The sequence below is a fragment of the Rutidosis leptorrhynchoides genome, chromosome 11 (genome assembly GCF_046630445.1).
Source record: "Rutidosis leptorrhynchoides isolate AG116_Rl617_1_P2 chromosome 11, CSIRO_AGI_Rlap_v1, whole genome shotgun sequence".
Lineage (NCBI taxonomy): Eukaryota > Viridiplantae > Streptophyta > Magnoliopsida > Asterales > Asteraceae > Rutidosis > Rutidosis leptorrhynchoides.
The window spans coordinates 343459660-343480405 of record NC_092343.1 but is presented as its reverse complement, the minus strand read 5'-3'; the positions used below and the strand labels follow the sequence as shown (position 1 = coordinate 343480405).

At 31.3% G+C, this 20746-nt stretch overlaps 2 protein-coding genes across 2 annotated transcripts; one reads left to right on the top strand and one right to left on the bottom strand.

The window, feature by feature from the left end:
* The first annotated feature begins 291 nt into the window (after positions 1 to 291).
* Positions 292 to 2412, top strand: LOC139877807 (protein argonaute 10-like). Its single transcript, XM_071865223.1, has 6 exons — positions 292 to 595; positions 699 to 747; positions 1504 to 1577; positions 1757 to 1851; positions 1954 to 1985; positions 2109 to 2412. The coding sequence occupies exons 2-6, from the start codon at positions 738 to 740 to the stop codon at positions 2285 to 2287; spliced, it is 390 nt and encodes a 129-aa protein (XP_071721324.1). The 5' UTR covers positions 292 to 595; positions 699 to 737; the 3' UTR covers positions 2288 to 2412.
* Positions 2413 to 3338: 926 nt separating this feature from the next.
* LOC139877806 (aspartic proteinase 36-like) lies at positions 3339 to 11253 on the bottom strand. Its single transcript, XM_071865222.1, has 10 exons — positions 10828 to 11253; positions 10220 to 10349; positions 9865 to 10109; positions 9048 to 9275; positions 8709 to 8874; positions 8179 to 8252; positions 7984 to 8080; positions 3905 to 3971; positions 3729 to 3800; positions 3339 to 3616 (listed from the first exon to the last, which is right to left on the bottom strand). Exons 1-10 carry the CDS (start codon positions 11109 to 11111, stop codon positions 3447 to 3449), a joined length of 1533 nt encoding a protein of 510 aa, XP_071721323.1. The 5' UTR covers positions 11112 to 11253; the 3' UTR covers positions 3339 to 3446.
* Positions 11254 to 20746: the final 9493 nt, after the last annotated feature.

Here is a 20746-nt window from a genome sequence, read left to right as displayed (position 1 = left end):
AATTATCGTCATTTTTTTTTTTATGTATTCACTCGTTTAAATTTTTTTTAGGAGGGAAAAAGAATTCAAGGTCACAATTAAATTTGCCGCCAAAAAGGATCATCATCATTTAAGGCAGTTTTTGAACGGTAGACAACGTGATGTACCACAAGAGACTATTCAAGCTCTTGATGTGGTTCTACGAGAGTCTGCTTTGAAAGAGTTATACACATCTATTTTCATCTTGATGTAAATGATACTTTGGGTTATATTATATTTCTAACAGGTGAGATAAAACTTTGTTAACTGTATAGCTACATTTGAAGCATTAAATGTCCGTTTAAAGTCCCACAAGATAGACAAAAAGTGTGTAATGGTCAACCTAATTTGACTTGTGTTTAGAAATTTACCTGTTAGCTTAAACTTTGGCCTGTTTCCCAACCTACCCATTTTACCACTTCATGGTTATAATCATCATGCCTTAGGTTATGCTAGACTAGGGAAATATGGACTACTTGTTTTCTAATTTTTATGTCATTTGGTTTATACAGAACATTTGATTAACTATCATAAAGTCTCACCTCATTTGTTAGCGTACTACTCATTACTATATCAGGTGATCTTAGATACCTATTTCCATACCCTTTGACACATTGATAACTTTTCTCTCCATGTAATTCAAATAGTTGTTTAGAAGTTAATTCTATGATGAATTGCAGGTGTAGAAGCTTCAGAGCATTTTGAAATAAATAGAAGAAATGGACCAAGGTACATAGTTTAAGATTGGAACGAATGTAATTTATCTGTTATTACTTTCTGTTTGTAGTGTTTTTTTTTTTTTGAACGTTTCGCCTATTCATATTTCAGAAAAGTTTCAAGGCATTATTAAAGTTTAATCAGAAATGAGAGTCGAAGAAATTGGAGATGGAATTGGTTGTTTTGTTCTATGGAGTTTATAACAATTTAACATATTTGTAATGAATTCAAAAACTGAAAACTTGAAGATAGCTTGTTATTTTGTATTGTATGAAAATAATTAAATTAAGTGTTAAAACCTTGTTTAAGCTTGAAAATATGCAGGTCTATTTTGTCCTATTTATGAAATGTGTAGGTTATTTGAGGGTTTATTTCATAACAATAGAAATAGAAAAGGGTATTTTTTGAAAAATGTGAATGGGTTGTTTTTTGACGCTTGTTAATGTCTGGAATGTATCATTTTTTGACGCTTGAAAAGTGTTAGAAATGTGTGTCTGTTTTGACAATTCCAAGCGTTAAAAAGGGGTTGATTTCTAACATGTATGAGCGTGGAAAACTAGTTTGTTTATTTACATTAAAAAGCGCCAAAAAAACAGCAAACACTTTCTGACGCCCATATTTTCCACGCCAGAGTGAAGCGTCAATAATTTTATTACATACATATAAAAGCGTCAGAAAATGCTCTAAAATGCGTTTAAAAATCACAAGATTTGTTGTAGTGTTACTGATTACGAACTTCTCTAATGTTTTTGTTTTGAATTTTGCCAGGAACTGTTGTTGACACGAAAATTTGTCACCCTACAGAATTCGATTTTTATCTGTGTAGCCATGCTGGTATAAAGGTGAACCACTTACCTCATACGACGTCTATCTATTTTCTAAATTAATTTCAATATGGATTTCATTGAACATATAATTTAAAAATTTTCATCTTTCTTTTGCTTCTATTGTATATGTGATTTATATTTATTATATACATTTCTTTGTTAAATTGGTATCATTTGGTGGCGTCTCTTTGCAGGGAACTAGTCGTCCCACACATTATCATGTGTTGTATGACGAGAACAAATTCAGTGCTGATGGTTTACAAATGCTAACCAACAGTCTATGCTACACGTAATTCAACTTACACTACCATAATTTCTTAAGTTCAATGTAAATCTTTAATCATAATCATAACAATTCTAATTGCCTTTTTTTTTAAAACAAAACTGTCAGGTATGCAAGGTGTACAAGATCCGTTTCCATAGGTGATTTCTCCATTTTCATCATTTTGTATATTTATTCTTTTTACAAAAAACATTCAACTTTTTCCGGACTTTTGCAAACATTTTGTATTTTAATTCTTAATGTTAATTATATACTCGTTGCAGTTCCTCCAGCGTACTATGCACATTTAGCTGCATTTCGTGCTCGTTATTACGTGGCAGCTGGAGATTTATCAGATAGTGATACAACACAAGGGCAGAGAGCAACTAGGGACCGTGTTGGTGAAGTTAAGCCGCTTCCAGTCATACATGAAAATGTGAAAAGTGTGATGTTCTTCTGTTAACGCGTGTCAGTCAGCAAACTTCTAAGTTTAAATCTTTTGGGTATGATATTATTTGTTGGTTACATCTGTTATCATGTAGATTATGTGAATAATAGTATATTGCTAAGTAAAGCATAGTGTGCTTTTGCTTGTGCTTGGTATGTTTTTGGTTTTGCCTTGAATTTGATGACATTTTATTTGAAGAATGAAAGGTTACTTTTGATTATATCTATCGCCTTTCTAAAATTCTTCCTCTTATTTGACAAGTAGGAAGTGTGATCACCCAGTTTTAAAGGTATGTATGTTATATTACTTCCAAGTTTAAGATCATTCACAAATTTACTATTTTCAAAATCGCATCTTTGGGACCTACTAGTAGACTAGTTGGACTATGTTAAAATACCAACTTTGTCAGTGACTTGTCAAGTCACATGGTGGATTATTTGTAAATATACGTAGATAATCGTTATGTGTGTTTGCTAGTATTATAAATTAGTTTATGTGTGTTTGCTAGTATTATAATTTAGTTGTTTATAACTTTTGGCGTCCTAATCTTACTAAAGTACAAACTTCTTTTATGTGAGTAGATAATATATAGAAAAAGAAGTAAAACACTTGATATAAGTGTACAAGTGTATTTAATGATGCAAGTTTTTTGCTTGTATTCAGAAAGATAATGTTGAAATATGTTAGCTGCAAGAATAATGGTGCTAATATATGATCTAATATTCAAAGAGAGTAGATGAACATTTACATGATTGATTTTACATTTAGGCTCAAGACATTTTATCTTAATGTTGAACACCTTCAGTCAATTTGCGGACAACACCAAACTGGGTGCTAAGAACTCAAATTTCACTATAGTAGATTTTAAGTACAGTTTATGTTGAAAAATTACCCAAAAATAAATAGAAAACTGAAAATAAAATAAAAAATAAATAAAACATATAAGAAAAGAATAATATTAAGAAATTAAGTTTAACAGATTATATACTCCGTATGAAAATTCTACCTATAGATAAATTTGAATACTACATACATATACATGTATATTCTTAATTCCAATTAGCTTATTTGATGTTACATTAATAATAATATTATTATTATTCCTTTTACAACAACTATACATACAAAAGAATGCAACTCTAGAAAATGGAAATTAACAATTAGTTATCAGTTATTAACTATGAAAACCACCAAGTATGCGTAACTGTAGCATGAAAGCGACAACAACAAAAATCAACTTGCAACCGTTATTTTGCAACGAATTGCCACCACCAATCTGACCAGCATTCACGTATTCACTTCTGCCACCAGTTGAGCTCGTTGACACATTTACAGACGACGTACCTAAAAAACCATTACAAAAAAAAAAAAAAAACTGTAATCCAGCCAAGTTTGACTTTTCAGAGTCAACTGAGTTTCTAGCCTATCAAAATGCTAAATGGTGAAGAAGACTTACAGTCATAATTCGCCCAACCGATCCGTTGACCGCCAAGATCATAAACAACAATCCTGTCTTTTAGAACAAGATCTACAAAATTTACAACAAATGTCAACAATAATACTAACACATATTACATAAGCAAAAAAGCAATCTAGAAACAGTGAAATAGAAAATTAAAGAATTATAAGTACCTCCTAAAATAGTTATTCCTTGACCTCGAATTTTCTGAAAGCCAATACACCACACTGCAGCTCCACCCTACAAATCAAGAACAAATAGTCTTCGAATTTCATACCGCTAAACCAAATTGTAATCATACATACGCATCTATTTCTAAGGTAAGTTATAAGGAAACACAAAATCAAGGTTGTAAAAGTAGTGAGTCGGGGACGAGACGGGGACGAATCGACCAACTTTTAATAATAGATAAATTGAAGACAAAATTACTAAAATAGCCCTTGTGGTTTGTCCAAAATTGATGGTTTGATCCATATGGTTAGCAATTTTGCTTATATAGTTGCTCACATTGAAGGCCTAATTGATAGAAGACCGATTCGAGATGATCAATCTCCAAAGAAATTAAGAGAGAATGAGAGACTTGGCTAACCAAATTTATTTATCATAACTAAGTACAAATATATATACTAAAAATACAAGACGGTTACTGACAACAAAAACAATTAAACAACCACCACTAAAGTTAAACCATTAAGATAGATCAAGGCATGTGAGTGGATGGACATTACATGATTGAAATTAGCATGATGAACTCACACGTACACATACACCCGTGTTTATTAAACTAAGGTAGTTAATAACTGCTAGTAACCTACTAGCCAAAATTCCTTAAGACTACGACTTGAGCTTTTGGGCCAGCAAAGATTGGACAATCTACTGAGAAAACAGGCTTGTTGATGTTGTGCCCGAGACTATCAATTTGTGTGTTCCGTATCACGGCCTTTAAATTCAGTCACATGCTTAGCATGTGAGGGTAAACTTGTCTTTTTATTTTTCTCTCTATCTTTCATAACATTCATCTTTATTTCACCAAAGGGAATAATAAACCCTAAGAAATTCACATCTTCAAACTTGTTCCAAGACTTCGAATTTTTCCATTCAATACAAACGTCATTGATGCAAACACTATTAAACATAAATATAAATACATACATATAGATGGGAAATATTAATTTGCATCCATAATTTTGCTTGAAAACCAAGGATAAATCTCAGCCCTTGAATCAATATAATCAATGGCTAGGATTAAAAACGCGGGACAATCACATGTGATTGGATCTTACAATCACATGTTATTGTAATATCTAATCACATGTGATTCTACAGATCTCAAGCAAAATTAGAGATTCAAATGAATATTTCTCATAGATATATGTATATCTATATATACAACAATACCCAATCCCGCACATGCAAGGTATGAGGGAGATGAGATGTAAACAATCCCTCCATTACCGAATAGAAGAGAAGTCGTTTCTCCACCCCGTGTAAACAAAGATTTCTCCACACGGGTCGAGAAAGTCATCCATCTCTCTACTCTAGGGCAGAGGGATTGCTTCCGGGAAGAGAGGAAGCAGTGTGATATCATTCATCACACATTTTTTTTGCTTTTTCCTGGATCGCGCCCCTATATAGTGTTGAGCAAATTTCTCCCATTCTTATAGTATGGAAGATATTATCTTCTTCGACAATCATTTGTGGTACTCCAAATTATATCTTTTCAGATAGGGTACAAGTGTGTGTGTGTGTGTGTGTGTATATATAGTGGTAGGATCAAGAGGGAAGTAACCAATAGGGGGGAAGCGGGGGTAGCAAAATTTATTTTTATTTTTTTCGTTTTTTGAAAAAACTTTGTTCACGAACATTATAGATTGGATGAAAATATGAACATTTAATAAAGACACTTTGTGATAAATGTTTTTATTTTGGCGGGAAAATGCTCGAAGAAGTAATATATAACAATTATCGTGTTTTTCGAGAGTATGTTGAGGTTTTAGATATTAGGGTTTATATATTAGGGTTTAGATATTAGGGTTTAGAAATTTAGGGTTTAGAGTTTAGATTTAGGGTTTAGATTTAGGATTTAGATTGAGTTTTTAACACGAACGGTTTAGAGTTTAGGGTTTAGGGATAAACCCAAAACACCAAACCCTAAACCCTAAACTCTAAATCGGGCTAAATTTTACTTCACAAAGCATGAAAAAAAAACGTTAACATTCTTCACGAACAATATTATCTCTAATGTTATTTTTGTCGATCGTTTTCCCGCCAAAATAATAACATTCATAACGAAGTGTCTTTTTTAAATGTTCATATTTTCATCCAATCTATAATGTTCGTGAACACAGTTTTTTCAAAAAACGAAAAAAAAAAGAAAAAAAAAAAATTTTGCTTCCCCCCGATTGGTTACTTCCCCATTGATCCTGCCCCTATATGCGTTTGTATTTCGTTTTTTTGTTCCTCTTACTATAAACATACAACTCAAAGTCTAAGTAGAACAAAAATACTCTCCTAATAATTTTCCTAACGTGTTCAGGAGATATATCTACCTTTTGAATCTCCACATTTGTTTTGGAGTTCAACTACGCAGTGTCCGGAGCTCCTATCATACCGTTATTATTTCACATGTATTCCAAACAAAAATGTATATGAAATCAACTAACAAAAATGTATATTAATCAACTACAAGTGGAAAGTGTGATGTAACGAATTCGGTGTTAGAGTTTTGAATCCAGGTTTCTAAGTGTGGATTCCACAAATTGAGGAGCATAAGAACCGGAAAAAAAATGAAAAATGTGAAGCCAATGTTCGATTTGTTATAATTACTCCTTATAGTAATAATAATGAAGTTCAATTTGTTAAATCGGAGACTCGCTCCCCACTTTTCATCTTTTTCTTTTTTCCGCTTCTTATTTCTCCCAATTTGAGGGCTCCACGCGTAAAAACCTGGATCTAAAACCCCTAACTCCGATTTCGTTGAATCGCACTTTCCACTTGTAGTTGATTCATATACAATTTTGTTAATTGATTTCATATACATTTTTGTTTAAAATCCATGTGGAATAAAATAGTATGATAGCAACTCTAGCGGCTTCGCAGTTGAACTCAAAACAATATGTGGAGACTCAAAAGAAAGATATGCCTCATGAACATGTTCGAAAGATTATTATGTGAGTTTTTTTCCTGCTTGACTTTGAGTTGTATGTTTATAGTTTTTTTTTTTTTTTTTAACGTCGTTTAGGAGAGTTGCATGTTTATAGTAAGAAGAACATAAAACGAAATACAAATCGATATTACATGTACTTAATTGAATTGGAAGAAGATACTCTGTTCTATATGATAAGAATGAGAGGAAATTGCTTAGCAGCATACAATTCAATATAGCAGCTAACAAGAGGTCAACGTATTGTTATACCGACTTAGGCTTATTGACATCTTACCCCCTCTACAACTTCTTGTTGTTAATATGGGACCAACTATAATATAGACAAACTTTTATGTGGGAAAAAAATACTATATATATCAAGCATAAAATTTTCAAACATTGATATATGACTCAAAATCTAATTTAAATTATATTGAGATTTTGTACCTAACTTTTAATTTGACCGACTCAGACCCGACATTTTAGCGTTGACCGACTATTAAGGCGTTTTTAGTCGAGTCCGGACGGGCTAGTTCCAAAACAGACGTGTTGGCAAACTCGGCCAACCATTACAACAGTGCACAAAACACAAAGCAAATTGTACATTTCAATATAGCAGTTAACAAAAGGTCAACGTATTGTTTGACCAATTGAGGCTTATTGACATCTTACCCCCTCTACAACTTTATGTTGCTAATATGGGACCAAAAATAATATAGACAAATTTTATGTGAAAAAAATACTATTCTTTATTTATATATGTATTATGTATACATATATTACACATAAATATCAAGCGTAAAATTCTCAAGCATAGATATATGACACAAAATCTAATTTTAACAATATAAAATTTTTTACCCAACTTTGAATTTGACCGGCTCAGACCCTACTCAGCCGTCTTAGTCCGATTTTGACCCGACTTTTTAGCGTTGACCAACTTTTAATGTGTTTTTGGGCGAGTCGGGACGGGCTAGTCCCCAAACCGACGTGTCGTCCAACTTTTACAAGAGTGCACAAAATACAAAGCAATTGTACATACATATATACATATTACATATAAAAATAATAGTGGTACTATAATGTAAAGCTACTAGTAGACCTTACCAGTGAGTTCTGCTGCAGTAGATAGTCCTCGGGTCTTAAAACCATTGAAGCACCACCAGCGAAATTCAAGCTTACCGTAGGAAACATCTCAGGTGTACTGAAACATATAAAGTTTCAATTTTAATTTTATTAAAGTCTAAAACAGTAAAATCAGAATTGTAAAATGAAAAAAAAAAAAAAAAAAAAAAAAGAAACCTCGAGGTAACTAGATAACACTGGTTTCCCTTTGATATAATAGACTGGACAGTTTGCGAGACGGACTGTGTAATCTGCAGCACAACACAGGTGATTAGCATAATTCACAAGACAAAATTGATTCAGACTGAAAGTGAAGGCCTTTAAGCTGGCAAAATGGGCGGGTCGGACGAGTAATGGGTCGTGTTGGGATGAATGACTTAGGAAACTTGGACACACTTATTTGACTAGTCTGTGACTGTGTTAAATGTTTTAACAAGAAACTATACGGTTACAACAATGAGTTTTTTTAATGAACTCTGACTATGAAGTTGTAAGCATTGAAAACACACTTTTGAGTGACTTTTGATCTTTACTGTACGACCCATTAACCCATTTGGCATGTGTCCTTTCAAACTAATAATTTCTGTTTTCACCCATATGACTCATTGGAGATGAGCAAAACCCAGAACGACCCATTTTGGGATCACTAAATTAAGCCTTTAATACTAATAATAAGTCTTGATAAATGAAGGTTTTTCAAAACTTACAGCTTTTACAAACGGATCATATGCCTCCTCTGCAAGGTACGCAAGTGTAGTTCCAGAATCAATTATGGTTCCTCCTCGGCTGTCTGACGTGGCGAACATTGATGGGTCAATGGACAATGTTTGCCCATTCACAGATATACTCAGCAGATTCAAATTGTAATGAGGCCTGAACCCATTCACACACATAAATCAGTGAAAATCGGGTCAAAGTCAAACTTGGTCAACATCAGTCAGAGTCAAACTTGGTCAAAATCGGCCAAAGTCAAACCATATAGCACATTGCACTCAACATAAATATTAGGTCAAAGATCATAACTTTAAACAAAGGAATGAACTTACTGTGACGGGATAAGTGGAGTATAAACCATATTTGGCTCGATTATCTGACCCAGAACCAAAATGCCACCACCCGCACCGTTTCCAACAAGACAATGCGAAAACGAATCAGGGGATACACCTTGTGAAGAAAGTTGTGCAATTACCGATAAACCTTTCTGCCCGAACCCAAGTATCCCATCAACAGCTCTTTCAGACTTGGTCAAGTCCCCAGTTTGACTCGTGCTACAACTGTTCCATAAGTTTGACTAGTCACAAGGTTTATTACTAAGGAGCACTGATATAACCACCATAAATATGTATTAACAGGTTGTACAGTACATGTTATTGGATATTTTTTTGATATATCCACCATAAATATACATTAACAGGTTTTGTACAATACAACATGTTAATACATCTCTTTTTGATATATCCACCATAAATAATTAAATATACATTAACAGGTTGTACGGTACAACATGTTAATGCATATCTTTTTTGATATATCCACCATAAATAATTAAATATACATTAACAGGTAGGTTGTACGGTACAACATGTTAATGCATATCTTTTTTGATATATGCATCATAAATATGCATTAAGAGGTTGTACAATACAACATGAGAATGCATATTCATGGTTGATATTAAAATAGATGCATTAACAGGTTGTACGGTACAACATGTTAATGCATATCTAATATGTTGTAAAATACAACATGTTAATGCATATTCATGGTTGATATCAAAAAAGATAGGGGGTATTATCACAACCCTTTTACTAAATTGATTATTTTATAAGGGCAAATTCCTAAATTTATAAAGAACTTACTTACCCAAATACAATAGATGCAGAAGCATTTGATGATGATGAATCTTGAACAATTGTATCTAAATGAATTTGATCAGATACATAATAACCTGATGTTCCACTACCATCACCATAACTAAATGTGTAACTACATCGATTATTCGAACAACCAGAATCAGACGATTGTGTTCCTACGGAACATCGTTGGTCTGAACAAGCGATCGTCGAAGCTGTTGATGAGCTTGACGGATCATAAAAATGAATTGGAATCTGTTAAAAAAAACAAAGATAATAATATACTCATTTAATCAAAACGAATCATATATTCAATTATTCAAAACTGATACTACTAAGTAGCATGAAAATGCTTGAATTAGTACTTGTAGTCCACTCGATTTAGGACAACCGTCGCATGAGTTGCAACTGACCCATAAAACATCACTTCCGGTATCGATTTGTACATAATATTCCTTCGCTGGTGTACCCAATTGAACCCGTGTAAAATAAAGCCTACATGAACAAGTTAAAAGTTATGATTAGTGCCAATGAGGCCTTGCTTCATTGGTATCCATGTTTCATGGATTCGAGAGTGACCCAGGTTCGAGTCTAACAACTAACCTTGCCTTTCAAAAAAAAAAAAAAAAAAAAAAAGGTTATGATTAGTCACTTTATTCAACAAGCACTAAAATAATATAAAGGAGGAACAAGATTAAATTTTGCATAAAGCCCAACAACTAAAAAGAAAGCATACCAAAGTAAGCATCTTTTTTTCCTATTGGTTTTCAGATGAGGCAACTAATTATCTTCATTGTTAAGCAACAAATTCATCAAATTCAAGAAATCTTTTTATTTCTTTTTTTTGGAAAATAATTTAATTACATCTACTACTGAAAACTTAACCTAAATTTACATGATTTCTAGATTCAATTCACATAATAAACATTAAATAATATATTAAAAACAACAAAATCAAATTAAGAAACTATACCCAACACGATAAGGATCATAAGTCCCTTGAACAGGGAAATCAACAACGCTTGCTACAGAAGATTGTTGTTGTGGCTGCAGTTCCTGTAAGATTCTAGGGTGTCTAAAACTGTCTCTATTTTTCAGTTCATTCAATTCAAAAACATGGTTCACCGGAAAACTTCTCTCCACCGTTAAACTCGCCGGAAATTCAGAAACAACAAACACTGTTTGAAGTAAAACAGTAAACAGAGTAACAACTACGGCTACAATTAATGAATTTCCGGCAAGAAAATAAGCCCACATTGCTTATTTCTATTTTCTTAGCTCTGTCAGGACTTTTATCAAACAGTTGGTGTGCATTAGTGAATTGACTAAATTTTGTGTTTAAACAAATGGGATTTTTGTGGATGGTTGATAGAGAATGTAATCAATGAGGGATTGATTCATTTTTTAGAAGAAATGTGAAGAAATGTTTTGGGAAGATTTGAAAGAATGGATTGTGTTTGGAATATTGATAAAAGAAAGGTTTAAAAGGGTAATGGATGAAGCTATGTTTTTTTTATAGAAAGTTACATAAATAGTCCTTCTGATTTGTAAGTTTTATTGTTGTAGTCCCTTTTTATGTGCTTGGATGGATAGATACAAAGGAGTCTTAAAATTTACTCATTAATTTAGTCGGTATTTTTCAGTTTCTACATTTAATAAGTTCTAGGTTAAATGTAAGGTTTGGTGTGGTTCGAATTTTAAAGTTAAAAAAAAAAAAAAAAAAAAAAAAAAAAAAACGTTACTATTAGTTTCATCTGTTTTAGAAAGTAAAGATATGATGAACCATAACTATAAGGTGAATTATATGATCTCATTAGTATTCTTTAGATAGAAAACGAATTAAAATAATAAATTAGATAATGACAATTTTAAGAATTGTTATTAAAAATCAAAACATGCTAATTTTATTTTATTTGTAAATTATAATGTCCACCACTACATGATAATAACTAACTTTAAATATATTACTATTTAGGAAAATGCTAATGACAGCCCTAAGGGTTGTCGTTAACATGTATTAAGTAATTGTACATATATGACGACCCGAGAATTTCCGACTAAATTTAAACTTAATCTTTATATGATTTCGATACGATAAGCAAAGTATGTAATGTTGAGTCTAGAAAATTTTGAAACGATGTTCATATATTCAATTGACCTTCGACTGCTCTCGGCGATTCACGAACAATTAATTGTAAGTAGATATGTGTGTATGTATATATAAATAATAATTTGAAATATAATTTGATGTATTATATGTTGTTGTTATTAAAAATTAATAAAATAAAAAAATAAGATATTATAATAATTATTATTTAAAATATATCTCTGTATATAAATAAAGTATAATAAAAATAAATATTAAATGATTGTAATACTCGTTTGATGTTTCGATTGATATTAAGCAAGTTAAATTTAAATTTATGTAATTTTAAAATAAAAGATGATCCGAAAATGAGTTATATAAGTTATATGCTTATTAAAAGTACATTTAGGATCTAATTACTTAATTCTAACACTTTTTATATTTTACCCATAAATGAGAGGGACAGTTGATGTAATATTTATTTATTAAATTAATGACTGAATTTTATACCATAATGATCAAAATAAATAAACATAGTTAATTTAAAAATATGAGATTTTTCTGAACACTTTTATCCGCCACTGATTTCGCACGATACACAGTCCGTGAAAACTGTCGATAGAATAGTTTTTAGGCTGGTATCCTATTCCATTCTTTTAATCCACATGACATGTTATAGTACTATATTTATTATTATATATATTTAAGTTATCATCCGTGATTGAATAGACAAAAGGTATATAGTGTGTTGCTGTGTATTGCTTAGGATTCAACTATCTCACTTCATATTCATATTTGTTATAATTCAGTAGGCTTATAACTACCTTTAATGGTTATAAAAACAAAGAGAGAAAAAGAGAGAAGAATGAGAGAAGAAATATTGATATTGATATTTCAAGAGAAATGGTGCACCTTAAATGGTTACCATACATGTCTATTTATAGTATAAAATATTACTATGCAAGAAATATAATAATAATAAAATTAACATCCAATCTAGATATTTTATAACACAATCTAGATATTTTATAACACTCCCCCTTGGATGACAATTTTATTAGAGAATAACTAGTACTGCCTCGTTAAAAACCTTGCTAAAGAAAACTCATTGGGATAAAACTTTAGCTAAGGGAAAAAGAGTGCAGCATAAAGTTGACTCCCCCTCAAGTAGGCAACGCCTGAGTTGTTACATCTTCTGAACATGCCTCATGCCAATATTATGAACGTGTGTTCTGAAAATAGCAGTTAGCAGTGCTTTGGTATAAAGATCAGCAGAGTTGTTGATTGAACGTATCTCATTTTAATCTGGTTGTCTTTTACGATATCTTGAGTATATGAGAAAAATCTGAGGTTTTCATCTGAAACTGTATCATCTAAATCTTTTATGTACAAGTTTGGCCCTCGTGATTTGTCTACAGTCTCCTTCATGGTTTGTTCAAACCGTTGTTTCAGTTCCTATTCCCTTTCAGTCTTTTTCTGAGCCTTACCAATATACCATTCTTTTCCATCAAACTTATGACCGTTAAGACCGTTTATAGCTTTAGCGCCTCGTCAGCATTTATGTTTTGTTCTGTCATTTTTGATACTCTTCTTTCATTTGTATTATGTAAGCTGTGTTATCTTCATAGATAGTTGTTACGCTTTTATAGCGTTCTAGTCCACAAGAATCAATAATGATTTGTATCATTGATCTTAACTAAAATCATTCCCGAGTAGCTTCATGTAATGCAATCACTTCGGCATGATTTGATGATGTTGCAACAAGTGTTTGTTTTGAGAACGTCATGATATTGCGGTGCCTCCATTTAGGAATACATATCCAGTTTGAGATTTAGCTTTATGTAGATCGGATATATAATCTGCATCTGTATAACCAAACAAATCTTGTTTCGAGTTGTTAGAATAAAATAATTATAAATCAGTAGTTCCCCGAAGGTATCAAACTATTTGTTTGATCCCATTCCAATGTCTTTTGGTAGGGGCTGAGCTGAACCTTGTCAACAAATTAACTGCAAAAGAAATGTCAGATCTTGTATAATCTATAAGATACATAAGAACCTCAATTGCACTAAAATATAGAACTTCCGATCTGTTAAAATTTTCATGATCTTCGCAGGGATGAAATAGATCAGTGTCAATATTGAGTGATCTAACAACAATGAGTTTGTCTTTAAAAAAAACGTTTTAAAATCTTTTCGGTATAAGTTGTTTGATGTACAAGTAAACCATTAGGCATATGCTCAATTTGCAATCCAAGGTAATACTTGGTTTTTTCAAGATCTTTCATTTCAAAATAATTCTTTAGAAGTTGAATGATTTTATAGATCTCTTTATTTGTTCATATGATGTTAAGAACATTGACATAAACAACTACGATCTCATATCCGAACATTGTTTTTATAAAACATACGTGCAAAATAAGTTTATATTTATACCCTTTTTTTTATCAAGTAGTCATTTAATCGGTTATACCACATACGTCCCGTTTGTATAAACCCACTTAGAAATCTTTGTGATTTAATGGAATATATTCCCTTGGGTTTTACATTAGATGCTTATGATACCTTAACCCTTTAGGTATATTCATATATATCACTATTAAGTGATCCATACAGATAAGTAGTAACAACATTCATGAGATGCATTTAAATAACTACCAGGTTGATTAAGTATCTAATAAGTAATTGTATCCATTACAGGAGGATAATTTTTCCTCCTAATTCATTTCTGGTCTTTGTGGGAAATATTGAGTTACAAGTCTAGTTTTGCCTTGTAACTTCATTTGCACATTTCTTTTCGGATAAAAATTCATTTGTATCCCATACGTTTCACATCTTTAAAAGTGATAACGATTGATCCGAAAACTTTTCTTTTATCGAGCGATTCTAATTCAGCTCTTATTGCTCCTTTCCATTGAGCTCAATCATGTCCATTTTGTATATTCAATGACAGATTTTAGTTCCATATCATCATCTTTATTCATGATGTCATTGTAACATTATATGAAAATATCTCATAGAGATTTTAGTTTCATTTCGGTTCCATAATATTGCATAATTTATCGCAATTTTAGTATTTACATTTATCAATATCCTCTGCAGAAGGAATATTGATTTGTGGTTCTTCTTGAACACTTTCTCTTACCTCATTATCAGCTGATTTTCTTTTTCGAGGATTTTTATCTTCGGAACCAATTGATCTTCCACGTTTGATGCGTGGCAAAGACTCAACAGTGACATTATTGCCAGCTTTTGGAATTTCAGTTCGAGCTGGAGCATTTATCGCTGGTATATATGATTTAGTCACTTTTTTATATCTGTAAATGCATAAAGTAATTAATTTGCAAGTTCTTGCATATGCATTATTTTTGAACTTTCGTTTCACATTCTTTTGTGCGAGTTCAATATACCTTAATTGATGTTCACATCATGAAGCATCATTTTATTTTTTATTTTTATTTCTCCCCCTAATCTAGGGAACAATGTTTTATTAAAATGACAATCAGCAAAACGTGCTGTAAAAACATCACCCATCATGGGTTCAATATATCTTATGATTGAAGATGTTTTATATCCAAAATATATTATCATCTTTCTTTGAAGAACCATTTTATTGTGTTGTGGTGATACAATTGGAACATACACTGCACAACCAATGTTTAAAGGTAGAAAATATTTGGCTCTTGGCCAAAATCAAGTATTAAGTGAAAATATTTACGACTTCCACATGGTATAATGCGAATTAATGTCGCAGCATGTAAATTTACATGTCCACATATAAATATTGAGAGATTTGTAATCATTATCAATTGTCTAGTTATTAGCTGTAAGCGTTTATCTATTGATTCAGCTAAACCAATTTTGTGTATGCACATGAGCAACTGGATGTTCAACAACAATCCCTGTAGATATATAATGATCATTAAATGCTTGAGATGTTAACTCACCAGCATTATCAAGTCTCATCCTTTTAATGGTGTAATCAGAATAATGTGTTCTCAATTTAATAATTTGTGCAAGAAACTTTGCAAATGTCATATTACGGCTTGATAACATACAAATATGAGACCATCCGCTAGATGCGTCTATTAGAACCATGAAATATCAAAATGGTTCATATGATGGATGAATTGGTTCATATATCTTACCTTGAATTCTTTCAAGAAACATTTGTGATTCTTTTTCACAATATACTTTTCATTAATCACCATATGTGCTTTCCATTAATCACCATATGTGTTTTTTTTTTTTTTTTTTTTATAAATCACCATATGTTTTTTTTTTTAATCATATATCCTTTTCACCATATACGCTTTTAATCATATGCGCTGTGTTTTTCACCATATGCGCTTTTAATCATATGCGATTTTCATCATATGCGTTGTGCTTTTCATCATATTCGCTTTTTATCATATGCGCTTATCATATGCGATGCGCTTTTTATCATATGCGCTTTTTTATGTGAATAGTAAATTAATTAATTTCGTTTTACTATTCATATGAATTAATTTAGATTTACTATTTTGTTAATTGAGTAATATATATATACATCATATACTTGTGACTCCGAAGGCTCAAATGAATTTGACCATATAGTTATACGTTGTACCTTGCACATTAATTTTCAGTAGAAGTTTTAGATGCATATTATTTTCAGTAGAAGCTTTAGATGCACTTTTTTTTTAATCACCAAATACCACAAACACTTTGTTTGCGTTTGTTCATAGTCATCAATGAAAACCATTTTCTTTAATTTTATTTTATACAATAAAATTAACGCATCATTATTCTTTTCAAAAACAATAATCTATTGTTATTGTTCACTTGTACCATGTTTAACAACAAAAGTCAACAACCTCTGTCTTGTTTGTTGTGGCAACCAAAAACAACCTTTGCTTTTGTTACCGAGAATCCAAGACCAAAAAAAACAATTAATTTTTAATTAATCTTTTATCAAAACCATAAATGATTTTATTGATCTTTGATATGGCCATAAAGAATTGACGGCTGACCTACTTTTGTAAGTGTATTTCGGCTATCATCCCGAAAACGCACAACGACCTTTTTTTTTTTTTTTTTATGAACTATTTGTTTCATATCTAGCTTAGGCAATTATTGTGAACATTTGGTCCCTATAAGAGCATTTATTTTTTAGACTTTTAGTTGATTTGTACTTGTCACAATTAGGGATAGCACCCGCGGGTCGTGGATGCGGATCCATTGGATCCATCACTCGTACCCGCGGATTTTTTTTAAGAGACATCCAATTGAACCCTTGTTCGTTGAAACAATTTGACTATATTTTTACTCCCCATTATTAAACGGGCCATTTTGATGCACACTCTTAAAAAAAATAATTTATTTTTTAAGTTTTATTATTCAACCTCCTTTTTTCAACGGTCACGTTTTAACAAAACATTTGACAAGTTTGGAAAAAAGTTTTTTATTGATTATCATCAAAAGTTTTCTATTGTCACTCTACTGGATGGAATTATGGCATACAACCAAAATTGCAACCCAACACTACATAAGAACAAAAAAGTTGTTTTTAATTAACATATGTATATGTGTTAAACTCGAAATAATAATAACTTATTTTAGAAAATTAACATAAGACATGTTGAAATATTTTTGTCACATTTAGCTCATCAAGTCTAATACTTATCATTGATAGATTTTATCACGTCTAGGAGATGTTTACTTTTTTCTTGTATTAAGTCCTACTTTCATTTACCTTTGTTTGGAAAAAAGTTTTTTTTTTTACTTTGCTTTCCCCCTTTCTGTAAAACTCATTTAAACACTTTCTTTATTTTTTTTTTTAAAAAAAACTTCCTTTTTTTTACGTTACCCGTAAATTATAAATATATAAAAAAAACTTTTTGTTTAAATTTTTTTTTCTAGTTTTTAAAAGGCCACTTGACCAATTTTTTAATTCTTTCACAACACCTGATATCGTGATCGTGACCTTTCACCAAAGCAAGAGATATTCTTGATAAACTAAACACGGACTCGTGTTTGAAATTGTCAGCCACAAAAAAATTCATTTGATAAAAGTATATATTTTATTTTTTTAGTTATAGAAGGAGACCACTTCATTTTCAATACTTCATTTTTGACAAAAAACTATTCCATTTTACCATCCCCTTTTTTTCTTACTTTAACTTTTAAGATATACTTTTAATAAAAATACAAACTACTTTTTCTTATTTTAACTTTTAAGATTTACTTTTAATAAAAATACAAACTACTTCTTGTATTTTAACTTTTAAGATTTACTTTTAATAAAAGTACAAACTACTTTTTCTTATTTTAACTTTTAAGATTTACTTTTAATAAAAATACAAACTATTTTTTTATTTTAACTTTTAAAATTATAAATTTAAGAATAAACATTAGTATGCATGGAATAAATAATGATTAATTGCATAAGTAATCATAAATGTTAGATAACATATAAAGACCCCGTCGTATTCGTATTGATCGGAATTAATCTCGACCCATGGTACCGTGTTGTCAAATGACGTGTTGCATACATAAAGTACCGTGTTGTCAAATGACGTGTTGCGTACAATCATGAGGTCTTATTAACATAAATATAAATGTTAGTGAAGTTAATAAGAGTTAGATTACAGAAAATATAATTCAGGTGGTATAACCGACCATATATAACTTAAATAACATAAATATAAATGTTAGTGAAGTTAGTAAAAGTTAGATTACAGAAATATAATTCAGGTGGTATAACCGACCATATATAACTTAAATAACATAAACATAAATGTTAGTAGTCCAAAATTTGATATATTCGAGTCTGAAAATTATTAATAATTTCATACCTTGATTAGTGATTCGTGATCGTTTGAGATATCTTTTAATTACACTAAGCTTTTCGTGCTGATAACGTGTTATAATTCAGTAGGCTTATAACTACCTTTAATGGTTATAAGAACAAAGAGAGAAAAAGAGAGAAGAATGAGAGAAGAAATATTGATATTGATATTTCAAGAGAAATGGTGCACCTTAAATGGTTACCATACATGTCTATTTATAGTATAAAATATTACTATGCAAGAAATATAATAATAATAAAATTAACATCCAATCTAGATATTTTATAACACAATCTAGTTATTTTATAACAATATTCATATATAATATATAATACATGCAGCGAGTTATAGTGTTAGATACATAACAAACCCACTTCCTGTTTCTTAAACGACAACCATCATCACACCTTATGCTTCTTTGTTCAAACACCAACATCACGTTACTTGATCACCACACTCATCGTCCCCTTTACCGCCGCCAATTACAACCACCACCATAAACCCACTACTATTCAATCATCATCTCAAAAATCGCCATCCCTCACGTCATCATCTTGCTACTGCAAGTTATACTCTCGTTTCTACTTCTGTTAACTCGCAAACCACCACACGCCATCATGCTTCTGTTTTCCTGTTTACGGTTTAGTTTCGAAACCACACCACAAACAATCATAAAACATCACAAAACCTCAACCCATTTCTAAAATTCTTTTCTGTTTTACAATCAAACCACCACTCTTTTATTTTTTTTTCTTTCGAACACCACACCAACTACGCCTATTATTTTCTGTTTACTATTTAGTTTGAATATCATTAACCACCATAGTCACCAACTATCAACTGTCACCTTTATTTTTTTCCCTCTCCTCCATGATAACAACCACCAATGACAACTTTAGACTAACCTTCAAGACTACCGTAACCATTGAAACCCATCCTAAATTGTTTATGAAACTACAGCTCTTGCTCGCTACTGTGGCTTCTTTTTTTTTTTTTTTTTTTGTTATTCGAACAACCCACAGGTGAACCACAATCGTATTTTTTCTATTTCTGCAAACCACAACCGAAACCAAATCGTTCTTTATTATGTTGTTGTTTTAATCAAGTAAGGTTAAGAACCAAACCCACCTGTCAAATTTCAGCTGATAACTTTCTGTTTATGCTTCGAACGTGAATCAAACCTAACATCTGTACGTTGCTCGTTTACTACCACATAACCATCACCATCTTCTTTAATCGAAAACCACGATAAACTGATACACCTGCTGTTACTGTTTGAAGACAATGATGATGAACGGTAGCGATATTAAAGGATGATGGTTACGAGAAGAATGATGGCGATAATGGAAGGTTACGATGATGAAATAATAACTATGGGGTTACTATAATGATAATGATATGATGATGGAGGTTGATAATGAATGATGGTGATTGTGTAATGTTGATGATGTTAGGATGATGATGATATTGACATACGATATAATGATAGCAGTTATTATAAACATCCATGATGAGAAGGATGATGTCGTGATATTTAAGTTCGATTATGATGATAATAATACCTTGATGAAGATCTGAAAAAAAAAATACGAGGCACGATGATGATGAATATTTTAGGTTAATTAGCTGCTATATATTTTTGTTATTTTACAGTCGAGCTTCGGGAGGAAAGCAAACAGGCCACGATATTTTAATTGGGTTTATCAAATTGTTAAATGGGTTTTTTGCACTAGGCTTTCTAAGTGGACTAGTTACATGGGCTAATGAAATTGTTGTTGGGCTTTTCAAGACGGGTTAAGTATATGAGGGTGACGAATTAATTCAAGAAACAAAAATTGGTGGAGTGGTTTGTGGTGTTATTGGGATAACGAAAGGTTTTGGGTTCGAGCCCGGACTGGGACATTTTTTTTGGAAACTTGTTACTTTAAGGTAGTCTCATATTAATATTAATATTAATATTAATATTATTATTATTAT

Bases quoted from the DNA above. Each gene is read 5' to 3' on its own strand.
- LOC139877807 (XM_071865223.1), top strand. The intron at 1,578-1,756 runs GTGAACCACTTA...GTCTCTTTGCAG, and splicing joins GTAGCCATGCTGGTATAAAG to GGAACTAGTCGTCCCACACA. The intron at 1,852-1,953 runs GTAATTCAACTT...CAAAACTGTCAG, and splicing joins ACCAACAGTCTATGCTACAC to GTATGCAAGGTGTACAAGAT.
- LOC139877806 (XM_071865222.1), bottom strand. From the start codon at position 11,111: ATGTGGGCTTATTTTCTTGCCGGAAATTCATTAATTGTAGCCGTAGTT. The intron at 8,081-8,178 runs GTTTCTTTTTTT...TATATGTTTCAG, and splicing joins TGTTATCTAGTTACCTCGAG to TACACCTGAGATGTTTCCTA. The intron at 3,972-7,983 runs GTAAGGTCTACT...CTTGATTTGTAG, and splicing joins TACTGCAGCAGAACTCACTG to GGTGGAGCTGCAGTGTGGTG.